Source organism: Eretmochelys imbricata, chromosome 10 (genome assembly GCF_965152235.1).
Source record: "Eretmochelys imbricata isolate rEreImb1 chromosome 10, rEreImb1.hap1, whole genome shotgun sequence".
Lineage (NCBI taxonomy): Eukaryota > Metazoa > Chordata > Testudines > Cheloniidae > Eretmochelys > Eretmochelys imbricata.
Genome location: NC_135581.1, coordinates 69,043,800 through 69,060,609, shown reverse-complemented (window position 1 = coordinate 69,060,609; position 16,810 = coordinate 69,043,800). Strand labels below are relative to the sequence as shown.

Genomic DNA, 16,810 nt, shown 5'->3' with positions numbered 1-16,810 from the left:
AGTAATGATGCTGTCATTAGGTAGTGAAAGCTCCCCTCTGAGGTGTGTTTGGTATCCCACTCACGGCCCTTAGAAGTGCTACCGTCACTGCATTTGTTATACAACTGGACAGCTAGACTTTACCGTCCCCCAGAATTCAAGATCTGCAGAACTCGCCATGGGTATTTAGGGAAGGAATTGAGTATTGGACAGCGAGCTGCTTTAAGCTATGATGCATCCTGCATTCTAGAGCCATGGTGAAGTCCGGGGTCATGGTCACAATGTTTTGTGTGTGTATAATGCTGTATTGCTATGCATGCAAGCATATCCTGTCCACAAGCTGTTCCCTACAGCAGGTTTATTTGAGTTGTTTTTATGAGGGGCCTGAAACTCCCCTCTAAGTTTTCAGTTTTGGTATATTGACTTTCTGGGGTTTGATGGGCTTTTGCTTTCCATGCTCATAGTTTCTTGAGGACATGCATGAAAAATTACATGAAATCTGTTGACTCTGGAAGTAGCTCTTTGGTGTGTCTTGTTGGAGATTTAATCTTCCTAGTGAGCAAGGCTCTGTTCTTACTGTTTTTCCTGGATGGATGTGAGTTTCAGGTGCTTCAGGAATTCCTCTTTCAACTGGTTTTGGACTTCTATATGAACGAGTCCATGATTGTGCCTAACTTCTAACCAAATCTCTCCTTTTTTTTTTTTTTTCTTTCCCTTGGAAAGGATTCAATATTTGGATGAAAAGGTAGCCGCTAGGGTTAATCTCCATTGTACATAGCTCTTTAGAAGGACAAATAGATGTTCATTTCAAAGACCTGAAATACAGGTCTCTACCTATCATGCCTTTAACCATTTGGTTAAAATCATGTATTATTAATGGATGATCAAGATGCCCGCAAAAGGCCATGCTGCTTGATGAATTTCTACCACCTGAGCTGAGTGGGACAAGTTCACCATGCTGGAGACTTCAAGGCCATGTAGATTGTCCTTGCCTCACATTTCTGAATGTATTCCTGTGTGGTGATAGGCAGAAGAGACAAATTTCAGAGTAACAGCCGTGTTAGTCTGTATTTGCAAAAAGAAAAGGAGTACTTGTGGCACCTTAGAGACTAACCAATTTATTTGAGCATAAGCTTTCGTGAGCTACAGCTCACTTCATCAGATGAAGCTCACTTCATCAGCTGTAGCTCACGAAAGCTTATGCTCAAATAAATTGGTTAGTCTCTAAGGTGCCAGAAGAGACAAAGTTATCCAAATTGCTTCTTAGCAAGGTCCGCTTCCTCTTTGGGTCTGCTAGCTACATCTGCTGGTTGTTTGGAAACTTCTGCCGGATGGAGAGGACAGTGAAAAGTGATGAGCACTATTTTCCTTCTCTTACATCACCCCTTCCCACTTTGTATTCTGAGTGATCCTCTTTAGGTTGAATGTTGTCAGGTTTAAAAATATCTGAAGGGCTGAGGAATCTACCCTTCTGTATCTTCTGTCTTCCATTAGTTTTTGCTTCTTGGTGGAAAGCACTGTAAGGCTGATTGCATACAGTCTTTCCTAGGATGGGAGAAAATGAAGGCCCCTACAAACTAAATTCCTTGTGAATTATTTTACCTTAGCTTTGAAGCTGAATGCTCTTCTCTTTGCATCCTGAGACCCTTCAGCAGTGAAGTTAATGCTTGGAACAACTCATGAGGGGCAATTACTGCTGATTTTTTTCACATGTGTAATCCACTAAAGTCAGTGGGACTCCTTGAATAAGCAAGGTGAGCTGTTTGGAATGCTGTCAAGGGTGGAATGTACTGTTGGAGCAGTGGCAAGTGCATTTCATAGAATATCAGGGTTGGAAGGGACCTTAGGAGGTCATCTAGTCCAACCCCTACTCAAAGCAGGACCAATCCCCAATTTTTGCCCCGATCCCTAAATGGCCCCCTCAAGGATTGAGCTCTTAACCCTGGGTTTAGCAGGCCAATGCTCAAACCACTGAGCTATCCCTCCCACCCCCTTTCTTGTTAGTAGAAAGACCATTCATTAGATGATACTTATTCTATAAATTTTAGACTCTTTTGGGGTCTAATGTGCTGAGTCCATTCTGACCCTCTTACCTTCAACACGTCATTTCAAGGTACTGTATGTGCTTTATTTTGTATCGAAGGAAAATAGTGCTGTACAAACGCCTCATCACAAATGAGTGTTCATGTTTCTTTTCTGGTATTAAAAAATAATAAAGGACACTTTTGGTTTTATTTGAAATTCTGTTAAAATATCCCTTTTTGCTCTAGGGCTGCATGCTGGTTAAAAGAGCAGTCCTCTTAGTGGTGTGTATTTCAGTGTTTCTCTTAGTGAGAAACACACTGTAAAAGCATACTTATTAGTGTTTTAAAAGCTGCTTTAACAAATGAATCAGCAGAGCAACTGAAGATGACTTTCAGCTATATGTTTCAAATGTGAGGTGATTGTCAGTATATTTCAAAGATAACTTATTTTCAGAAATAGCAGTTTAGCTTTTATGTTTCCGTTCTTGTGTAACTCTACTATGTCTGTCTTATGACACTGTAGACACATCTTTTTTGTTTGTTTGTTTTAATCGTTGAATGCATTTTTGAAGCATATTGTTTTACGTTCTCTGCTCTGTTGCTTCTTGGCTGAAAAGAAGTTCAGCTAATAAAATAAATGTGCTAGAAGAAATTCCTAGCAGCAGTGAATGGAAACAATGGGACTCAAAATGTACATTTATTGAATAATGGATTTGAATAAAATATGTCAGGAATGAAGTGCTCTCCAAACATGAAAGAAAATGCTGTTGAAAGAGAGTGGGTTTCTGCTTCCCTGTCACAGTTGGGTTTTTGTGCTAGTCTGTTGAGAAAAATAACGGGATTTCTCGAATAATTTGTTTTCTGTCAAGAAACTTTCATAGGCCCAGATTCTTCTCTGTTTTAGGGTTGACTTATGGCATGTCCCTGAAGCTGGTGTAGGCTGCTCAGTCTAATGGGATCCATTTGTGGAGTGGAGGCAGCATAGCAGCTCTGACACCTTCCTTATGCTCACCTCCTTAGAAGCCCCTGGTTTCACCTCTAGAGTTACTGGTTTGGTTCTCACTCTGTTACGGAACATCGTGGCTATGGCACTGAGTAATGAAAAATGGGAACAACCCTCAATCCCTGTTCCCCTAATCAATAAACTTCCACTGAAGACCTTAAAAATGTTGCTACCAGGGATGGACCAGGTGACCAAAGATGCCTTTGCCAACCCTGATATGTGTGGTTCTAAATGATATTTAAAAAAACCAAACCCCAGAACATTTTAAAATACCGGAATTAATATTTAGGGTTGAAGTTTGGAGGAGAATGCATTGGCGGGGGCGGGGCGGGGTAATGAGATGCTGTATGTGTATGTGAAGGAGAACACTTTTTTTTTTATCATCCAGTCTCTTTTTTTTTTCTCTTAATGTGTGCTCACTCTCAGCAGATTCCTCTCCATCCTTCCACAAGCTCCAGCCTACCAGCTGTTTTGGGGGAGGGGAATAGTAATAATATACATCCCGTTTGCACAATCCTTGTACAGTTTAACAAAACATTTTTGGGTTTTTGTTTTGTGACCACTAGACATTGTGATCTTTGGTTGGTAGTATCTCAGCCACATGCTACAGCAAATGGTCTGTGAAATCTCTATGCTTTAGAGGGAGAGAGACTTTTCATTTCTTAAATCCTATATAATGATTGCACAAAGTCCATACATATACTTAATCTATGGGATAGAAAGAAGGGAAAGAACTACATTGTTCTGTTTTTCTAGAGTGTATTTCATTCTGAAGTATAATAAAATGTTTCCCATCCAGTTGCTGTCTTTGGATAATAAAAATGCCTTTTAGTTCTGTGATCTCAACATACTTTACTAAGGTGAGTGTTGATATCCCCATTTTACAGACTGGAAAAGCATGGCATAGAGATCGGATTAGCCTGACGTCACACACCGAGGCACTGACAGAGATGTGAATAAGAGCCTAGAGTGTAAACTCTTCCTAGCACCTTGCATATTGGGATATGAATTCTGATTAGGGTCTCTAAATGCTACCAGAATGTAAATAACATCTCCTGAGGCCCAATCTCCTGCTCTAGCCACTAGACCTCATTGCTACCCACAATTACCAGCATATAGGGTTTGTCATACTTTTTAATATTGCATTTGAATATATTTTAAAATTTTGCCTGATCTGGATAAATTATGCCCCAGCACCTAATTAATTTCAGTAGTTCTGCATTGATATGCTTCCTCGCAGGGTATTTTTTAGGTGTTGTGAAAGACTGCTAGGCTTCATTGGCAGCTTCTGTACAGTAGGGAACAAAAGTACAGTGAGCTAATACGTAAAAGAAATACACAGGAAGCTGTGTATGCTGTGATTGTCTCTCTCTCCAATTGCACTCAGGATATCTATTGACAAAACTGAAGCTATTGCAAGAGTGTAATGAATTTGCCATCATTTGTACAGTCCTTTTAAACCACAAAGGATAAATTTGTCTTCTTTTAGAAATAAAAGGAAAGATCACTCTGCACTGAGTGTTTTTAAAAGAGCCTTCTGTACATCATTACCTTTCATAGTGGATAACATGAATTTCATTCTGTATTACAGAAATGGCTTCAGATATTCCTGGATCAGTGACATTGCCAGTTGCACCTATGGCAACAGGACAGGTGAGAATGGCAGGATCCATGCCTGCTAGAGGAGGAAAGAGGCGTTCTGGGTAAGTTATTTCATTTTATCAGTGGTGAAACTGAAAACAATTTGCATTCATAAATTAAATGCATACATGTACTAATATGCGTCACAACACTGGCTAGTTGTGTTTCACCATGTATGTTGTAAGACTGAACTTGCTGCTGTGTGTGTATTTTGTTTAGTGATGGGCAAGCCTCAGAAGGTTACGGCGTTATGGATTGGCTAAGCATCCAAAATTCAGGGATGTGGTCTTGAAACCAATGTAAGCACATTACATTTGCTCAGATGAGTAATCCCACTGGTCTCAGTGAGATGTCTCATGCGAATAAGTGGAGCAAGATGTGATTCTAGTTGCATAAGGAAATTTATCCAAACCTGCTCGGTCTGAAAATTGGGCTTGGAATCTCCCAACTACATATTTTCTACTTAAATTTCAATACAGTATTTCATGCATGAAAAGTATGGTGCAGAAACCATAACTATAGCCTCTCTTAAGGTATTTTGGCTTGTCATATCCTGGGCCTGATTGGAAACCAGAAGTTAAAATGTCTTAGTATCTGAGAGAGGTTTGGTTCAAGTTTCCTTTCTTAACATGGCTGGAGGTTTTGCTGGGGGAGAGGAAATTCTTATTTTATCCAGACCATTTTTGCTCATTCCTCACATTGTGTCCGTAAGCAGGACAATATATATTTTTTTTAATCACATGTAGTTCTGTGGCCTCTCTCATTGTAATATCAGAGTGTCCTCAACTTGGAGTAGAAGTACCTCAGGGTTTCACAGGGGAAAAACACTTTCTTCCCTAGAAATAACTGCTTTCATAGGCAGATGAAATCCAGATGGTGGTCAGGAGATCACTTTTCTGGAGATTTCACTATTCTGTTAGGGGAAGGCATATACGCACGCAGATGGGTCTGTCTTACATTTGCCCCTAAATATGGCCATAACAGGGCTCATCAAGAGTAAAGATCGTTCAACTGAGGAGGATTCACTGAGAGAACCCTGACCCAATTCCTGTGAATTCTCCTCTTGTGATTCCCAGCCAAAGTGTTCTGTCAATTTTAATGGTCTTCTAGGAGAATACAAGAGACAGTAGCTAGGACGGCTGGTCCCACTACATATGTGAATAAAAACAGGAGGATCTGGACCGTGTCTTAGACCTGGAATTAAATTGGCAGCCAGATGAGGCGTGTGGAGCGCTGGTGTGATATGTTCCTTTGGTCTGCTTTACCTCTGAAGTGGGCTTCCACATGCTGAACTAACTGTATACAGTTGATCTTATTAAATCATGAACTATCCCTTTTGAAAAAGCTACATTTTGTGTTAAAACTGTTGAACACAAAAGCCTTTTTAAGCTTATGCTAAAAACAAATTTAAAATCAAGATTGCATATTTTTCTAAAGGATCTGCTCTTAGGACTTATTTTGGGGAAGTTCCATATGGCTTGCATCTACAGGAGGTCAGACTAGATAATCACAGTGGTCCCTTTTGACCTTGGAATCCATGAAAAAAAGAGAAAGCTTTAACATCTTTTTAATGGCTACTTTACAAAGAGTCTAACTTTAAGTCTTGGACTCTTACGTGACCAGACAAATGATCTCACTGCTGAGCAACAGCCAGGTCAGCTGCTAATATTAATTACTAAGTAGTGACTGCCAAGCATTGATGTTGCTAAATGTGAAGTTTGCTGGTTATACAAAATATTGACTTGAAAGTTAAATCAAAATGTTGTGGTCCTGAGTTTTAAATATACCATTGTAAGTATCTTTTATATGCAGGAGAATGAGATTGGCAGGGGGGGTGGTGGTGGTAAAAGTGAGTTATTTAAAAATGTATTTAATTTAAAAATTCTCTGAATTAGATAGTGTAGGTTTGCTGCTGTACAGAGGGCACTTTTGTATCAGTGAATCTTAGTTCTAGATTAGAAAGCCCTCCCTAAGGTGGTGGAGAGAAAGCATTTTATTCAGTCTATGTATTCAGACCTCCAGGGAAAGAATGCCTGGTATGTCTGCCTGCTGTGTCTAATGCATTGTACTTTCTCTTTGAACAAAGCTGTAACAAGCATTTAGTCCTTTCCTTACTCCCCTGGTGATGCATTTTTGTACACTTAACTCCTTGGGCACTTTAGAAATGAATGCTTCTGATCAAACACAAAGGAATGCAGCCAGCAATATGGCTTTCTTTCCCAACTTTGGTATCTTTTTGAAAATTGTTTTTTGCTTATAATTGCTGATGCACTCTGGCAAAATAATTGTTGTACAGGCTTAAATATGTGCCAGGTTAAGCTCATTGTCTGTCCAGAAGGTGTTTCTGCAAGGTAAGGATTCCATTCCATCAGCAGCTAGGAAATACGTTTTTCCTCTCTGTGGATTGTGCCAAACGTTTTGTGGGGAAGAAAAAAAGGTACAAATTCATAAGATATTCCATTGATGAGGGCAGTAAGAGTATGTAGACTTATTTAAATTTATTTTTGTTGCTTATGCTGATTTTTAAAGCCCTTATCAGTGTAGGCACTGGCTATATTTCAGGCCTCTTCTGGGTTTTTTTTGGCTGGGTATCTATTTCTTTTAGGACTCCATTGATTTTTGGCCTTAGGTCAGCAAGTGTTTTTGCCTTTGCTATGGTGGGCCCTAGGGTGTGGAACTCGTTTTCTGCCTGCACCCTCATGAATAGCTACCTCAAACCATCTCCCCAATTTTTAAACATTACCTAAAATCCATTTTCTCCCATCTTTCCCACTCAACCTGCCCCCATCTCCTTTTTTGTTTCTTGCTTGAACGTGTTTTTAACTTAAAATGTTACCATATTTCATAATTCGTATATTATTTATGGCACCCAAGAAAGCTTTTGCATGGGGCACTTTATAAATATAATTATTACTATCTGGCCTTTTCACAACACCTGAATACTGTGTGAAAGAAGAAAACAAGATTTATTCTTCTCTCTTCAGTATGAGAGCCCAGGATAGCATATTTTTAGTTCCTTTTTAAAATGGGAATTTTAAGTGAAGACAAAAGGTATTGTTTCTGAAATGATGTCATTTGTCTTCTGGGAAGTTACTTCTGCGGTATTGCTGACATGCAATTTACTCTTTCTGAATAGAAGATCTTATCTGTTGGGGTAAGGTGAGTTTGTTGGAATATTTTTTTACATGCTGTGCTGTGTAATGCTAAAGGTTAAAACTGATTCCTCATGCTTCTGGGTTCTGCCTCATTTTAAACCATATATATTAGTGGAAGGCAACCAGTTAGCATCTCTTACTTTTAAACCCACTGGTTTTTTTTTCAAGATGATCTGAGTTTTTCCATGTCATATAATTAACATATCTCTGCTTTCCACTTCTTCCTTTTTTTTGTCTTAAAAACAAAGACCAGAGCTGACATTAATTTTGTGCAGCATTTTTACAAGTGTTCTATGAAGTTAGTTTAAGTCCTTATTTTTAAAAAAAGCATTGTTTTACATTTGTAATAAAAATGCAATTACAGTGTAGCCTAACAAAGTGATAAGTATATATTAAAGTCCAGTATGTTAAAGCCTGTTTAACAGTTCTAGGCACTTAGATAAGCATGGTATAAATGTCTAGATTTATTTTCTATTTGCATTCCAGTCGCCCACACAGTGTGGTAGGTGCTGTCTGTACATATGACTGACTGGCAGTCTTAACTCCAAAGAGTTTTCAGTTTAAGAAACTCAGCTCTATCTAGCTGGATAAATACTTGCATGACTAGTTTCACTTATTCCATTGGGATGAGTCCCATGAGTAAGGGCTGCAAGACCAGGCCCTAAATACACTGTTATCAAGTGTTGCATATTCCAATAATAATAAACTGGACCAAACATAATAAAGCTGGGATGTTATGCTCATGGGAAGATCCAGCTCTCAATACTCCCCTCCCCCACCACCCCATGTGTTTTGGCTGGGATCTGGACAAACCCCATCAAGGAAAGAGCCCCTTTAATACCTCTCCACACAGGGAAGGATGGAGGCGCTACACAGTAAAGCATCCTCCAGCCCTGATCCAGGTCTCCCCAGCTCGTTTCCTTCAGGGCAGGGGATGTGTAGCACCTGCAGTAAACTCTTGACTCTCTCCATTGCGCTTCAGTAGCCAATGAGGTTAGGGAAGGATTTGCTTTATAGACAAGGGTCCTGCAATTGAATCTTCATAGATTGACCCCTGTGCCTGTAAAGAGCACTTTTGACTTCAGTGGCACCAAGTAGGTGAAAGTGTCCAAATCTATCTCATAGAGCTGGAAGGGACCTTGAAAGGTCATCAAGTCCCGTCCCCTGCCTTCACAGCAGGACCAAGTACCATCCCTTATTTTTGCCAGATCCCTAAATGGCCCCCTCAAGGATTGAACTCACAACGCTGGGATTAGCAGGCCAATGCTCAAACCACTGAGCTATCCCAATCAATTGCAGGGGCAAGGATCACAGGAGAATTTCAACAAGATAACATGTACATTGTTAGAAATATCTCCCATGCAGCTGGTCTGAGCAAATTCAGAATATTTGGAGAGCCCCCTACTGAAAACAGCATTGTTATGGAAGAGTAGATTGGCCATGAATTAGCCGTATATATCTCTGTACAACTAGCCTCGCTGGCCACTGGAGGTCACTGTTGCTCCACAAAAATATAACTGAAAGGCCATTCAACATATAGAAAGTATCAGGGGGTAGCCGTGTTAGTCTGTATCCACAAAAACAACAAGGAGTCCGGTGGCACCTTAAAGACTAACAGATTTATTTGAGCATAAGCTTTTGTGGGTAGCCACTGGACTCCTTGTTGATCATATAGAAAGTGATTCTGAAACAGAACTTGGTAATGAGCAGAAGAGCGCAATATGATTTGCAGTGGAAACATCGATGATGAAATCAGACTTCAATCAAACTAAATACAAAACCACATTTTTTTTTCTATGAGACCTTTTAGGAAAGTGGTTTTCCTGACCACTTCCTTTAGAAATGAACAATCTCTCTTACCGTCTGGAAGTATTAATGTGTCTTTTCTAATGAGATTTTCAGTTCTTGTGTTGATTTTCTGTTTTTGTTCCATTTGTACATAGATTACTACCATCCAAAGAAATCTTTTAGAGGGCATCTGGTCATTTATATAAAAATTAAGAAGTAAAGTAATATACACTGATGGAGTCTGGCGCTTACATTGTGTAGTTGATCATTTATATTTTGGTTTTTAGTTTCAAAGAAGTTATTCTGTGCCCAGAACTCAGTGTAGTACTATTCTTTAATATATATTTTAATTTAAAAAATCTTTTTTTTAATTCAGTGAAACATTTTTTAATATGAGGACCTAAATTGTCTTTGCAGTTTTCTTTTGCCATAGCTATAGCTTATTGCATTTATGATCATAAAAAACTTGAGGGCGTATGGAATCCAGAATTTCCTTAAGTCTTATTGCAGTCGGAAATTTTAGAAAACTTAGAAGTGTTTGTGTTGCCTAATAAAAAGGATTAAAAAAAATAAAACTGATTTGTTAATTGAAAGGAATGATAATGGAATACCTACCGTGGATAAGACACTTAGGGCCTGAATCAAATCTCACTTACATTTTTGTAAATCGGGTCTGATTATTAGAGTAAATAAGGTTACATCAGTAAAATCATTGTGCAATCAGAATCAGACACTTAGTGTCTCGTTATGCCAAAGGTTCCCCATCAGTAAAGCTGGTATAGCAATGCTTGCCAACCTTTATAAAGTATAGAAATATAGAGATGTAAAAATGCTGTCTGTTTTAAGTAATAGTGTTATTACATGGCTTTGTAGTGGCTAAAAGTCACTAATTCATTTAAATCTAGGTCTGTAGTGATTGAAAGTCATCAGCATCTAAGGGCTGACTGAAGTCCTGTGTGAAATGAGTTGGTGATCTTGGTTTCTAACGGACAAGTCCAAAAATCACCACAGTTACAATCATTTGGGACTAATTGGCAGCCAATTTTAGCAGAGGCCAAGAAACAATTAGATGTAGAGATTGACCTGTTGCTCCCTCTCACTGTTACATGTGAATTCTCCAGACCTGGGCAAAAGCATGTGGGCGGGATAGTGCAGGGAAGTCTGTATGACTGTTGCCCCCATCTGTATTATGTGGATAACAGAGAACTTCATTATATATCGGCCTGACCCAAAGAAGGTCACTGAGATACATGGAAAGACTCCTATTGATTTCAGTGGGCTTTGGATCAGGCCTGAGGGCTGTTAATCCAGCACACTTCAAAGGAACTACATTCACTTAAAATTAAGAAGAAAATAGCAGCAGTGCAGATTTTTGTTGACAGAATGTTTAATTTAACTCTTGGCTTCTTAAATAACGATTACTTATTCAAAAATTTTGCTTTTTCAGAATGGACTTTGATGATGAAGATGGAGAGGGTCCTAGCAAATTTTCAAGGTGAGCTTTTATAAGTACCTGGCTAAATGATTGGCTTTTTCGATGCAGGAAGACAACTAGCAAACTACTAATATTGACAAAACCACAGTCACATAGGCTGAAATGTGTTTGGTGTCTCCCAATGCTAACGGGTTGGGTTGAACTGCATTGGCAACATCTTCTGTGTCAGCAAATTAGGCATACCACATCCTGGCACAAAATAGCCAGTAACTAGGTTGATATCCACTAGATCTCAGCCCACAGAGTGTCAAGCCCTGCAGGAACTCTTTGATGAGCAAATTTTTTCAGATGAATCTGCTTACTGTAGTTGTCGGCTCACGACACTCAGAATGCATTTTGCATCATCATATGAAACGTTACATATATCACAGAAACAATTTCAGATAAGGACATTTGTGACTTTTACTTACAATATTCCAACTTTGAGAGATAAGCTCTCATTATTCTTGGTTGCTGAATTTGTCTTTCTGCCACTGAAAATAAGTTTCCTATTGGTTGAATGAGTTTTATATTGCTTATGATAGTTCAGATTTTTTAATTGACGATTCAAATATTCTGCCAGATCTTCCTTTAAATATTGTGTGTGTCTTGAGGAGTAACATAATATTTCAATAAAGTTAAAACAAAAGTTAAGTGACATTGCCATCCTTCACCTTTCATTTCACTTTTGGTTACATTGTTTGCAGTTTCCCATTAGAAAAATATGGGACACACCGTGTGTACTCAGAAGCCCACCACTATTACTCACATTGCAGTTGGAACCATGATAACAGCCGTGTTTAATCACAGTTGTCATTAATAGGGTTCTAGGATGGTTTTCCTGCCTAATATTGATAGTGATATTGTGTTAGAACCAAGTTCTAAAACCATGTCATGACTTACCTAGTAAGGTCAACAGTAGCTCTGTTTAGCTAGTGCTGTTCTCAGAAAGGATATCCCAATCCACCTTTTTGAGTGGTATTTTAAAAATGTGAGTGTTAAAGAACTTCACAGACTTTAAGTGCCTCTGGCAGCAGCTACAGAAGTAAAATATTATTATATTGAGCTGATTTGTGCATGCAGATGTCTGTTCACATGCGAAAATGTAGGGTTCTGTAGGCATAGTGTTACATATGCACTTTGCATGACACCACCCATTGCCAGAGCCTTTGAAAATTTGACCCTGCGGGGGTCCTGTTTTTATTTTTGTTGGAGCCAAATTCTTATCTAATGTTAAATTCAGGTGCTCAGGTATCTGAAGACAGAATTTGGTGATTAATTGTTCTTAGTGCTCTAGCACCTTAACTCTGTACTCTTTTGAGGGAAAGTGCAACATATTACTTTGTCTCCATCTAATAGCATATGCTATTTAGAGACACAGGCACTCTCCATTGAGCCGATCCTTTTCCTTTATGTTTTCAGGGCATGACCACATCCCAGAAGGCAAAGTAAAATAGAGGAAGTAGCATTTTATCCTGTAGTCAGTACAAAATAAGGGCCTGATCCTGAGATTATTGGCGTGAATGGCGACTACAGGATGAAAGGCTTAAGGCAAAACGCACCAGTTCAGTCCTACTTGAGCTCTATTTTGAGGATTTAAATATGACTCCCTGAAAAAGGAAATGTGACTGTAAGACTGAAAAAAACTCACTGGAGGGCTCATGAGAAAATTTATTACCTACAAGTACTTTTAACTCACTTGAAAAAAAAAAATCAAGTTAATGGTGACCCTTTAAGTTTTCAAAAAAAAAGAAAGAAAAGATTGTTATTTATACTGTACTTCCCATGAAAGCTTTAAAGGATTAAAGACACTAGTAAATAAGCTGTGGAGCCTTTGTATTTATCGTGGTAAAGCAGCAATTATAATATAGAAAATCAAATGGCTTTTCTTGAGAACTAATGCTCTTTATTTTCAGAAAAGCATTTAGCGCTATTATTGAGTTCTTCACAACCCATAGTTTTTCGTTTATTTGTCTCAACTTTTCAAAAAATAAACATTAATTGGGACCAGGTATTTTGATTTATTTCCAACAGTAGGATCTTCTTTTAGATATTGTTTTATTTCGTGTCCACATTAGGAAATACTGATTCCAAATGATGAATATATATTTAGAAAAGAGAGAGAGAAAAAAGGTAACATTTATAAGTAATGTTGCATGCCCCGACTGCTATTTGGAGAACACTACATTAAGGATGAAGTCCTAGCTCCATTTAAGACAGAAGTGAAACTCCCATTGACTTCAGCTGCATTGGGATGTCACTCAAAATATTTAGTCTAATTTAATTTATAATACATAACATGATGTGATTTATTATAAATTCCTGCTACCTGATTGACCATATTTCAGTCCTTTCATATAAGAGAAAATAAGAAGTTTTATTGCCTGTATTTGACACTTGAGCATAACTCTATACTTGTTTTAAGAACTCTCACACCTAGTAGGCGTCTATACAGTTTTGCTTTATTTCTCTATACAACCCTCAGTTTATCTGTCCAGATCTTTTTTTTTTTTTTTTTTTTAAAATAGGCACTGTACATAAAACTGGTGCATTTACACCAACTGAAGAGCTGGCCCTGTGTGTATAACTCATGAGTATAACCAGATTTTGGGAGGCAGGGGAAGTTTCTAGTGACCTTAGCAAGGGGTCATAGCTACACACATGATCATTAACCACCACCTCTGTGGAGAAAGACACTACACTTTTTGCTATTGCTTCTGATGCAAAAGCAGAATTCCACTTTATTGGAGGGCATGAGAAGGGCACCAGATGTGGAAGGCAACTTTGCTACATCTGGAACAGAATAGAAAGCACATAGATATGCACTGACACATGTGTTAACGCCTTCATTTGCCTAGAAAATTAAAAGGGCTGTGGGAGTTGGGAGGATATCTTATGCAACCCACTTTAAACTGTTATTTTTCTTTCTTACAACTTTTTTTTTTTTTGGCATGTACATATTTGGGTCTATGTGGAAAGTTAACTTTGCAAGTGTACAGAGCATTGTAGCATATTAACAACATTTTATTAGTGAAATATTCTCTTTTTATATAATAATCTTTGAATAGGATTAACTGAAAAGATGATTTGCTCTTTTAAATTGCTCAGGCAATAAACAGAAAAGATTCCTATTTATGTATGATTGATTAATCACGGTGGTAACCCATGAATACTCCTGCTTGTATAGTAGGTTTTAGGCTTCTGTCCTCTGTAGGCTGCAACGACTAGAATGCAACAAATTATACACGCTCTAGGGAGGTTAGTATCGGCTCAGGTGTAATAATATTTAGCCTTCTGAGATCTATGCACAAGGAAGTAGGTCTGACATTCAATCCAGAAGACGTCATTGGTGATACCTATGCCTTGTGAAAGACAGACACTTGCACCAAACACAGTATGTTATTTCTAATACAGAGAGGCAGATCGCCATTGACTTGAGTGGAGATATACTGACTTACGCCAGCTGATGATCTGGCCCAGAATCTCATAAAGAATATTTGGTGGAGTGTACAGTGCTGTATTAAACCTTTTTACAAAGGTGTCCATAAAATAATGAACTGTGTTTGGATGTCTCTGTCTTTCCACAATTTATATGTCATCACTGCCCTCTACTGAGTGCCATAGCTAGTGGATGCAGCCTGCTGAAGATGTCCCTACTACAGCTGTGCAGGCAGGAATATTTCATGGGTTACTATTAGTAACAGACTAATGGCACTTTGTACAACTTCCTCAAGCAATATACAAAAAGGCTCTAATATTTTAAGTGAAACCAGTGGGTCATATTTTGACCTTTTTCATATTAATACACAAAGAGAGTTTTTAACAACTGGTTCCTGGTCATTCAGAAAGTTTCACCAGAGTCTCCTTTTCCTTTCCGTTCCGTCATTCCCATAATATCATGCTTCTCTTGGTGTAATTTGTAGTAGTTTGCAATTGCAGGTGTTGTCTTCACCTTCTGCTTTGTATTGACTTTCTAGTTTTGCATAAGCCTTTTGAATTTACTTACCGTATTTTGTTTACAGGTATGATGATGATCAAATCTCTGGTGATAAGGAAAAATTTGCAAGGTAGGCGTGTTCTGTAGAGATCCTCTGCTGAGAGAAAAGAAGGGGGATAGTCATATCCAAAAGTTCTCAGTCTGTGTGCCTTAGCTTAGAGAGCTGGTTATTTTGTTTCCAGGCGGGAAGAATATCAAAGTACTGCTGATTCAGGGAGGATGGCCAGGTAGGAACAAGGAAAATCACATACGTTTTGCCTCTTTTATTTTATATGATAACATTCCGACTGATCACAAATCGGTAAGGTTCACTTATCTAGAGCCTGATCCAAAGCCCATTAAAGTCAATAGGAGACTTCCCACCTACTATTGACTTTGGGGACTTTGGATCAGCCCCTTATGGCCAGATTTTAATACCCTCAAAAACATTCTTTAAAAACCAGTTAGGAATTCTAAATCCAGGATTCCCATCTTCTAAACTTGTTCATGAAGTTGCCAGGATCTGTGGTCCCTCTTGTTATCTACTAAGCTCAACTTTAGTGAGTTCCAGGTCAGTGTCAGATTTATTTCTTTGGCAGGCCCTTTACTGACCTATGGATTAATGTAATAATTTTAAAATTTTAAAATAATAAATAACATGGAATATTGGATTTTGTCACTGTTTTCATGCAGCAATGGTCCTGTTGTCCGTTGGTTACTCTGTATGGGATTGTTTTTAACTATGCAGTGTGGTTGTAGCAATGTCGGTCCCAGGATATTAGAGACACAAGGTGGGTGAGGTAATATCTTTTATTGGACCAACTTCTGTTGGTCAGAGAGACAAGCTTTCGAGTTTACACAGAGCTCTCATATCTAATCTCTCTCTATTATCCTGGGATCAACATGGCTACGCCATGTCACTCACAGACAGTTGAGAATCTGAAACAGGTCCTTCATTAGGAAGAATGTGATAAACAAAGTATACGGTAACCTTAACAAAAGAGAGAGGTTGTAATTTGTTGAACCATTAAGGGCTGACATTGCAATGCGCTTGTTTGAATTGTATACTCATTGATGCTTTATTCCTAAGTAAGGCTGCGTGCCTGTCATGGAACTCATGGATTCCGTGACTTTCGTGACTTCTGCAGTGGCCTGTGGCTCAGGCCAGCAGCAGCAGTTTGGGTGTGTGGGAGGTGGTTGGGGCAGGAGGTGGACGTATGGGGCAGCGCTTACCGGGGTGGGGGGAGGGAGGGGTCTCCAGCTCCTCCAGCATGTCCCTGCAGCACCTAGGCAGAGGGACCAGAGGGCTCTGCGCACTGCCAGCGCCCGCAGGTGCTGCCCCTGAAGCTCCCATTGGCTGTGGTTCCCGGCCAATGGGAGCTGTGGAGCTGGCACTTGTGGTGGGAGCAGCGTGCAGAGCCCCCCTAGCCACCCCTCCCTCTAGGAGCTGCAGGGACATGTGGAGCCGGTAGGGAGTCTGCGAGCCCCGCCAACCCTCCCCCCAGCACCAACAGGGGTCCTGGGCTGCGCGCTGCAGTCCACTCCCCCTCCGCCCCCCAAACCAGCAGGCGTCCCAGGCCGTGCGCTGCCGCCCGCCTCCCCCACAGCACCAGCGGGGGTCCTGGGCCAACCCGCCAGAGCACCTGCAGCTCCCCGGCCCAAGCTTTGTTTAGGGGTATATAGTACAAGTCATGGACAGGTCCCGGGCTGTCAATTTTTGTTTACTGCCTGTGACCTGTCCATGACTTTTCCTAAAAATACCCATGACTG

At 39.5% G+C, this 16,810-nt stretch overlaps 1 protein-coding gene across 1 annotated transcript in view; it reads left to right on the top strand.

Moving 5' to 3' along the window:
• The first annotated feature begins 4,599 nt into the window (after positions 1 to 4,599).
• The window catches only part of ARNT2 (aryl hydrocarbon receptor nuclear translocator 2), a 100,525-nt gene continuing 88,314 nt past the window's right edge, over positions 4,600 to 16,810 (top strand). Inside the window, exons 1-2 of the mRNA XM_077828006.1 lie at positions 4,600 to 4,709; positions 11,038 to 11,085. Coding sequence (XP_077684132.1) covers positions 4,600 to 4,709; positions 11,038 to 11,085 — 158 coding nt within the window. The remainder of the gene's footprint in view (positions 4,710 to 11,037; positions 11,086 to 16,810) is intronic.